Raw genomic sequence first — 9,247 nt, 5'->3', positions numbered from 1 at the left:
TGGATTCAGTACAGCACGACACCAAATGATAATAATCCAATAAAACTACTATTGTCAATGCCCAGTTGGTCGAAAAAATATTGGAAAGTGTGCTCATACATCAAGTATACTTTCTCATACATCAAATACACTTTATTATCTTGGCTATCATTGCATTTTTTTAAAAATCCAGAACAATTGCACCCACCGACAAAGCTTGTTGTAAATCTAGCATTACCATTTTGAAAACACATCGAATCTTTTCCAAGCATGTTCTCTGTTGATTTAATATTCTTTTTTGTGTGAACTATGAGCATGAACATTTGGTATAGTCTTGTGTTGATGAACAAATGACACATACACATATATAGACTTTGTCACCTTGTCGTAATAGTTTTTAGTCAACGGTTTATCGTTTGCAAACTTATGCTGACACTATCGAAACACCAGCTTAAATTCGTATCCTATTAGCTAATTTATGACACATCAATGTCAATGACGTCCATAATCCTAAATGTGCCTTGGTGATATTTAAAAATATTGTTCATAAATTGTAGAAAACCACCATCTTCCCCAAAGATAATTCAACGTGGCAGAAAGTCCAATCCTTGTTGAAGAGGAACAGATCATGTCGTTGACAAATGACAACGCAGTAGGTAAGTGGTCGATATACTCATGTTAAAATCAAAATAACATTTTTTTATTAAAGTTTGATTTTGTATTTCCAAATAAAAGATAATTGATATAACATTCAAACATTCTAGTTAATTTTGATGTTTGCGGGAAACTCTATGGAGGTTGGAAAACCCTTTGAATATGCATTACTGAAGTTATACAGACAGTAATATTATCATGTCAATATTAAAGGGATAATTCATATTAAATTATGATAGTATGTCTTATCAATGTAGATGCTTTTTGTTGTTAAACATACCCTTTCATTGCAATTTTCATTTTTGAGTATCGACTCAATGATGGAACAATGATTAATACAACCGATGAATCAGCTTTAGCATGTTTTAAATCGATATATATATTACATCCTTCCATTGCAATGCATTGAGAATGCTTCTATTGTTGTGAGACAATAACAACATTTGCTTTTGTAACGGCATCAATCTCTTCTGTGACGTCATCAATGTCATTGTTGGCACTATGATATATATGGGATCTCTTGTTCACGAAATATTCATTCTACTTATGAAATGCTACTATTTTTTTTTAAAATAAGTATATCCTCTTAAATTTGTTGACACTGTCAATTAATTACATGTTACTTAGATTTTATTATGGCTTAGCAACCTCAGTTCACCAGGGAAATTCCCACTACACAGGAGTAAACGTCGATTTATTCAGATGTATACAAAAGGGAAAATACAGAGAAACATCACCAAATAGTAAAGCCTCAATATGAAAAAGGAAATAAGTTATCATTAACACTCAGTGACATGAACCACATATATACGGGAAGTAAAACACCAAAAAATTAAATCGTTTGAAATGCTGGTTTATGATATTCGGACCACACGTCAGGTCCTTATGGTCAAAATGAAGTTTCTTCAATGTAATTATTTTTTTAGAAATACTTGACTCAGCAAATAAGTTTGTCATGTGATCTAAGATCGTTTTTGTTCAAATGTTAAAAGTAGAATTTCTAAAGTGGTGAGACTTTTACATTGCTACTTAAGAAGAATCATAACGATCGTGAAATTAAATATAAGTACTGGTCGGAAGTCAATGATGATCCGTGTTTAAATTCTAACGATATTAATTGACGTGATTACAATGACTTTATATCATTTTAACCCAAAGGCGATGAAAAAGAGGTGCGATGCTTCCAATGTGATGTATTCCGGGCAAACTGGAAACCCGGAGATGATCCATTGATAGACCATGACAGTTTTGATACAGAATGTCCCTATCGGAAGACAGAACAAAAGAAAGTAACAACTGAAAAGGTGAGCAAAGACTCGTGCAGATATGTTGTATTACATTTGGTATGTTCAGGTATACTAAATAATGTGCTGTCTGTCAAAAACGAGACATGTATTGATTCTATTGATCGTGTATACCCACTTGATATTGAAATCAAGGGCACCGCATACTGTTCTACTTCATCTGCTTTCCTTGATATTTACGTACGACACGATTACTATGGACGGCCTACTATTAGCCTACAACTAACTTCCGTTATTTCTCCTACCTCAGTGTTAACATGTCGCAGTTGATTCGGTTTTCAAGCGCTTGACCTGGCCTATATCTACATCATGGGGTCGTTGACCCTTTCTTGTCTTATTCGCCTATTACATTTTGAGGGTTTCCATGTAATACTTTCCTTTGTTATTTACTTTCCCGTGGTGTTATCGCATTCGAGTTCGACTTATTATGGTTTTGTTGGCCCTTTGGTATTCTCCTCTTTTTTTTGAAGTAAATCGATTTTGGATTTCTGCTTTTTATATAATTGAAATATTAGTATCGCTTTGGTGTTGAATTGTAAACGAACCAATTACTATGAATATATATTATTGAAGACGTGACATTCAAGTAATGTATGTTGTTAATATGTTGCTCATCTGTGAAAGCATACACAAAATGCACTGTTGCAACGTCACTTTGCTGACAGCGTCCGAGTATGAAATGTATCGGGTGGGTGCAAGGTTGGCGTTAATTTGTGCTTTGATATACTTGTGCTTAATTCCCTACGTTTGTTTTTGTTATAATGTAAATAATATCTAGAAGAGAACAAGAATTAGTACGCAAAATTGATCCAATGTGTGCTTTTAAGGCACTGAAATGGTAGGTGTTCAAAAACATATATGAAATACAGTAAGGTATAAATGAACACATATAAAAACTAACGAAAATAGCTTGCATTAAAAATATCAAGCATACAACAATATATTTAAGCTACTAATATTCTTACATTTTAAGGGTTGCGGAAAGGGTCGCCTTGTTGCACTTCAATTTGCCCGAGATGATTAACACTTGTTTTTAAACGTAATATCCTGTCCTAATAATGTACTTTATTGTCAAATGTGTTTTTCCAAAATACTTACAAATCAAGGTCTAATTATAACTTTTGTCGGCATGATTTATGGGGAAAATCCTACTTTTTTGTCTGTCATTTTCATTCTGCACAGCTTTTGTGCTACTCAGTAAATTGATAAAACATGAAGAAGGGGTCCAAACGAAACATGTAGTAATGACATTGATGAAATTGCTACTCCGCTATACTTACTTGCTAATATTTCCGAGATGTTCTGCCAACTGACCTTCATTTCATGTTACTTCATGACGGGAAAAACTCTACAGATCAAACTTTCTGACCTTTAGCTTCTACGTAAAATAATAAAATCTTTAAGTATTTCCATTTCCATCGTTTTGACATTAATAATGTAGTAATATCAAATGAAATTTCGAGACATAGGTTCCTCAATTTGTGTAAAAAGGAACATATATTAAAATCCTTTTCTATTTTGTATAGGTTGCCACATTGCCTAGCACTACTATCAAACGGAGAATGGGGATTGGTCCGTCACAAGGTAAAACGAGATAAAAACAAAAGAAATAACCAGTTATCATCACGTAATTTAATATATGTTTAGAATGTTTTCATACGCTGCGTATTTTCATGAGTCAAAAGGAGTAATTTTGTCGATAATATGTGCAATGTTTAAGTTATTTCTTAAAAAATATGAACATGTTTCAAAGACATTTATTTACGTATATTATTTGTCTTCATATCATGATGTTTGATATTAAGAACGTTAGTAAAAGTCAGATTTAATTCATTTACATACTTAAAATATCATTATATGCAACACTGAACATATGAATACGTTAGTTCATGATATGTAACTATTAAAATATACTTGGTAGATGTGATTAGTCTATTTTATATTTAAACTAAATTTCTGCAATCCTAATCTGAAACGACGAACAATTAACCAAGGACATTTTCTATTAATTTGTATACTCACTATTTCTGTTATAAGTTACAAAACAGATTTATTTTCTAAAGTTCTGAGATCAACACCCTTTTGGTAAACTAGCACTATGAGCATTGTTCAGAAAGATAATATGTCTGCGATTGCAAAATTTCGTAATCAAATAAGTGTCCGAAATATTGTCACACAACCGAACAATATTACCCGCTTTGAAAATGTAACTCAACTCATGTTCTGTTTGTATTGCAACAAGTGAAATAATGAAGTATGACAAATAGGAATGACCGTCTCAATCATATAAAATTACTGGATGCTGAAGATTATTTCGTTGATTAACATCAAGTAAAGTGCAGTATGAAGAAAAGTTATTGATTGCACATTATGCATAATTTTAGCATGATTTTTAATATTACCAGATGCTCACGAGAAACATGCTCAGAATCCGCAGCGTACTAGTCAGAGTGACAAGAACACTGACCCTTTATATCCAATCTCTACCAGGACCCAAACCAAACATGAATTATCTCAGTCAACATCCGTGGCAAATCAGGATGATCGGTTTGCATCTGATCCGAAAAAAGGAAAATATACCAAGGAGGGCATTGATTACGAAAATGAAGGAATAGTAAACGGTTCTTCCGTAAATACAACAGGTGAAAATGTTTGTTCAAATATTTCTGATGGTGCTGAACACACAAACGACAGTGATATGAAAAGTGGAAAAATGTGTGACATAGGCACAATAATAGCGCAAGACAACATGCAGCAAAACGGAGATGCTATCAACAAACCCTATCTCACAGTAACCAACGGTAGTATGACTACAAATGACAAAGTAGGCAACATAACCACGTTGCCATTACAGCAAAGCGACGTTGCAGATAGTAAAGACACATGTGCCATTGTTGCGTTGGCATTACCTAACAACAACAAAGCGGGGGGAAATGAAGGAGTAACTAGAAAATATATATCGGATGCGGAAGTCAGTGATGTTTTAAACCCCGAGCGCAACCCTAGCTACTCAGATGAGAATGCCCGCAGAGAAACATACAGAAAATGGCCATCTGCAGCAAACCACAAAATTGAATCTTTGGTGGACGCTGGATTCTTCTATACAGGTATGAAAACAATTGACATAGCATAGATGATAAATCAGTTTCCCAAATATTATTTTTTAATAATGAAACTCTTAAATGTTTTAGGAAAAGAAGATATTGTGAGATGCTTTTTCTGTGATATTGGTCTTGCGGAATGGAGTAACGACGATGACCCATGGGAAGAACACGCCCGTCACAGTCCGGATTGTCCACATCTCAAGGATCGAAAGAGCGATGAGTTTAGCTCCGCTATCCAAGCGAAATGGTTGAAGGTAAATACAATAAAAACTGACTTATAAAGATTGAAGAGTATTTTTTGCACTTTCATGCTGGTATGAACACAAATCGGTTACAAGCATATATATCATGAAGCTCGCTTAGGCTTCATTGTAAAAATGTCTGTAACTGATTGAATACTAACTATTTCGTTATTATTGACTTAAATTCCTATATCCCTTATATATTTTATATTGTTGAAATGTCTGCGTCATTATATAAGTGCAAACGAGATTCCTTGAAAAAACCTAAATTCACCTAAATAACGCTGATCAAAATGCGTTCATAGATATATCAACTTATTTTCTTCTTGTGATGTGTATGAAGGATTTTGGAGCAGAAATGTAAATATAATACCTTAACTGCAATAACAAAGATTAGTGTTGTTTGCATTTTGTTTACATGCGGGTAAGCATTTTGATTATAATTGTGGAACAATAAATTAACACTATGAAATACATCAATGCTTCTATATGGTGAAATCACAATACGTTGCATGTTTTTCATATATTATGTTTGTTTGAATTTGTATTTAGGTCTGTTCACCAAGGCATCAGCAATATACTGATATGATGACACTTGAATCCTCCTGGCCAGGAGATGTTGTATTGCAGTTACCAAAAGACCTGGCAGCCGCTTGTTTCTTTTACACAGGTATACTTGAGTAAAAACTCACAATCACTAGTGCTAGCATACAACACAGACTTATACAGATGCAGGATCACACGACGTTTAGCGATATGTCGAGTGCACGAAGGAAACAATCGCTGTGAGATAGCTAGTTGTAAATTAAAGAACCGCTAATAGAAACAGTTTATAGCTTATAGATACGGCTTCGTTTTCAAATCTAAATATTTCTTTGTTTTAAAGTTTGATACCACATACTCACTACCTCTTTAAGGCCCCATGTAGCTATCAAGTTAGGCAATATAACTGTTCAATTTTAAAGCATCATAAATGGTACTTGTATAGAATAATTAACATGGACGGTTTCTCCTCACGCAGGGCATCTTACTCGTCAAAGTGTGAACATGTCAGGTGTCACATAAAGAGCAACTAAAAAGTGAAACAACGCATTTAACATACATTGTACATGCTAGTTAAAGCTGTTCTCGATGAATAATAAATCACCGATCAACTCTCTCAATTAGCGAATGAACACCTGTACTGTTACGAACAGATGGTTAGAACTAAACTTATTAAACCGCACTTACCTTGAATATTGATTAGCGTGAAAATCAGATCTAGAGAAATACCTCCCAGAAATCCTTACCGACCAGAGACATATTTTAACAACTGTTCAAGAAAATATAGCATTTGTTGTATCAGTTGTATCCAATACAGTTGAATATATAGTAAAGAGAATCTCGAGCTCACTCACAGAAATCTCTACACCCTGTCCTGGTATCTTGGAGTCTGTCCCCATTTTTGACAGTTTAACAATCATGATAATAATGCATAAAATGTATCGGGAAATTGATTTGTTTTACCACATACAAGATAAGTTAAATACCCATGTTAATGTTACAGATTATGTAGGAATATGTTATCAGTTTAAATTAGATATGGCCCGTTGGTGGTGGTGGTGGTGGTGGTGGTGGTGGTGGTGTGCGTGTGTGTGTGTATGTGGGGGGGGTTACAGAATGTCATAAATTCCATGTATGTACTATCTTACAGTTGTTGTGTGATTGAACAACACCTCAAAGCTACCGTGCTCATATCGTGCATACATTGTGCGTACACCTTGTGCGATAAAATGTGAACATATGTGTTATATGGTAAGATCGATTAATAGACGTATCGGAATGCACATTTTGCTCTTTTTCTAATTCTCCAACGCATGTTACACGTTATAACAATAACTATAAAACTGTGAATAATGGAACTCTACTGTCAAGTACAGTACAAGTACACATACGTAGTGAATTGCATAGAGTTGATGACTGATTGGAGTTTATCAATGATTTAATGGTTAACGTATCAAAACACAACTGGACCTTACCTGTGTTAATTAATGGAATATTACGTCTTTGGTGGAAATTTTACACCTCCTTTACAGTTGACTAAGCATACAAAATTAAAAAAAACGTTATTTGGAATTTGACAGGTACATGTACCTGATAACTGCATTACATAATATCTGCGTGTACAGTACATATATGTATGTGATCGTATACTTTCAAACTTACCGATTAAGTTAAATTCAGAACAATTTTGGTACTTGCTTTGCCTATTACGTTGAGAAAAATAGATAACCATGTAAATCTGACTGAAACATAGCAACATACCTAAATCAGGAAAGATAGAGGTTTAAATACGAAATCGTATTCATTCTCAGACCATTCCTTTATATATATATCAACCATGATACCTATCAAACAACTATGCGATAGGTATCGCTCAGTTGTCCGAATGTGTGACGTATTGCGATTCTACAACTGTACAACCAAACTTTTTTTGCAATATATCATTGAATTTTTCATATATTTTTTTTATATATCATTCCGTTGTTTTAATAGACATGTTGGATACCATTGACGATACAGAGAAAGCAGTCCTCATTTATACACGTGATGATGGGAACAAAGATGTTATAAATGATATGATAATATTATGCTTATATTTAAGTTATGGGGTTGGGAGCCAATTGGGGCCTTCCGGTGGCTTTCAGCGATAAGGTTTTTTTTTTGTTTTTTGTTTTTGTTTTTACAATTAAATACATACCTTGATACCTTAGTGTTATGCCGTTAGGAAATCATATTAAACTAAGGTCAGCGCTCGGAGATATTTCCGAGATATTGGGGGCGGGTCAAATTAATTAATTACCTGATTTTGACAAAACTACATGACACTAGCACATAGTTAAAAGTAGGTCACAGTGACCCAGTTCTAATTCTGCTAAATTGTGTCAATGATATATATTTTCGTGCCTGACACATATAATACCATTCAATTAGCAGTAGCTGGCTTTAAATGGCTAAACACATATTATGAAGAAGCATTTTAGAAAAATTAGCTCGTGATGAGGCAGATGCATGCATCTGAATTTCAGATATTTAGTACACATTGGAAAGTTTTATATGATTAAAGTGTGCATTGCTATCTAGTTGAAAACCATTTTTCTGCCAATGCTTAAGTCAAGTTAAGAACTGTCTACACTGCCATTGTAAATAGAATTATCACATAAATGCATGTTTGTGTCTATTTTAGTGTATTTACCGGTACAATGAAAGAAAGTGAAAACAACAATGGACTTACATTTCAAATCCATGAAAACTGGTTCTCAAGTATATTGGTGTTGAGACAAAAGAAAAAGATGCATTGTATAGTTTATTCATTGTCACTATCAGAATCAGACCAGCTCTCAATCATCATAGCATCAAACATACACCTGAAATAGATTGATGAGGCACTTGGATGTGCTATACCAGTTTGATGATTCATCTAAGTAAAAGTACCTGAGGGCAGATGCAACGTGAGCACAACAGCGCCCCACTCTTATCAAACGCATGCCTGATCCTGTATGCCGCGAGCTCATACTCCCCATCTTAAGGCAACGCTCCATAGTATATGACTAAGCATGTTTCAACTGATAAATCCCAATCGTAAGATCTCTTAGCTCATGTTCAATCATTAAAGCCTCATCACCTTTTATCCCGTATACTTACTTCCTAGCGGAGCGCCTATTGTCAATTTGAAAATTAAAATTACTGGGACTCTGTGACAATGTTAAATTTATCTCAGTAATGGCAAAAATCGTAGTCAAGTGGGGATGAAACGCATTACATTTCCACTTTGGGATAGTGTTTTTCAGTCTGTAATCAAATACTTCAATACATCAATATTATCAAGAATTTTTCGAAAAAATGTCATGTAGTTTTGTCAAAAGGAGGCCTTAAATGAATTTTCCCCCACTTTACCGTCTCCCCCCCCCCCCCCCCCCCCCCC

At 34.3% G+C, this 9,247-nt stretch overlaps 1 protein-coding gene across 1 annotated transcript; it reads left to right on the top strand.

Moving 5' to 3' along the window:
- The first annotated feature begins 607 nt into the window (after positions 1-607).
- Positions 608-9,172, top strand: LOC110443946. Its single transcript, XM_021488397.1, has 7 exons — positions 608-635; positions 1,792-1,937; positions 3,464-3,521; positions 4,343-5,044; positions 5,129-5,295; positions 5,836-5,953; positions 7,819-9,172. The coding sequence occupies exons 1-7, from the start codon at positions 608-610 to the stop codon at positions 7,974-7,976; spliced, it is 1,377 nt and encodes a 458-aa protein (XP_021344072.1). The 3' UTR covers positions 7,977-9,172.
- Positions 9,173-9,247: the final 75 nt, after the last annotated feature.

Source organism: Mizuhopecten yessoensis, unplaced genomic scaffold, assembly GCF_002113885.1.
Source record: "Mizuhopecten yessoensis strain PY_sf001 unplaced genomic scaffold, ASM211388v2 unmap_36191464, whole genome shotgun sequence".
Classification (NCBI taxonomy): Eukaryota; Metazoa; Mollusca; class Bivalvia; order Pectinida; family Pectinidae; genus Mizuhopecten; species Mizuhopecten yessoensis.
Note: the sequence above shows the minus strand (reverse complement) of the source record. Positions and strands in the feature narration are given on the sequence as shown.

Coding starts and splice junctions, on each gene's coding strand:
- LOC110443946 (XM_021488397.1), top strand. CDS start 608: ATGTCGTTGACAAATGACAACGCAGTAG. Junction 3,522..4,342: donor GGGGATTGGTCCGTCACAAG/GTAAAACGAGAT, acceptor TAATATTACCAG/ATGCTCACGAGAAACATGCT. Junction 5,045..5,128: donor CGCTGGATTCTTCTATACAG/GTATGAAAACAA, acceptor TAAATGTTTTAG/GAAAAGAAGATATTGTGAGA.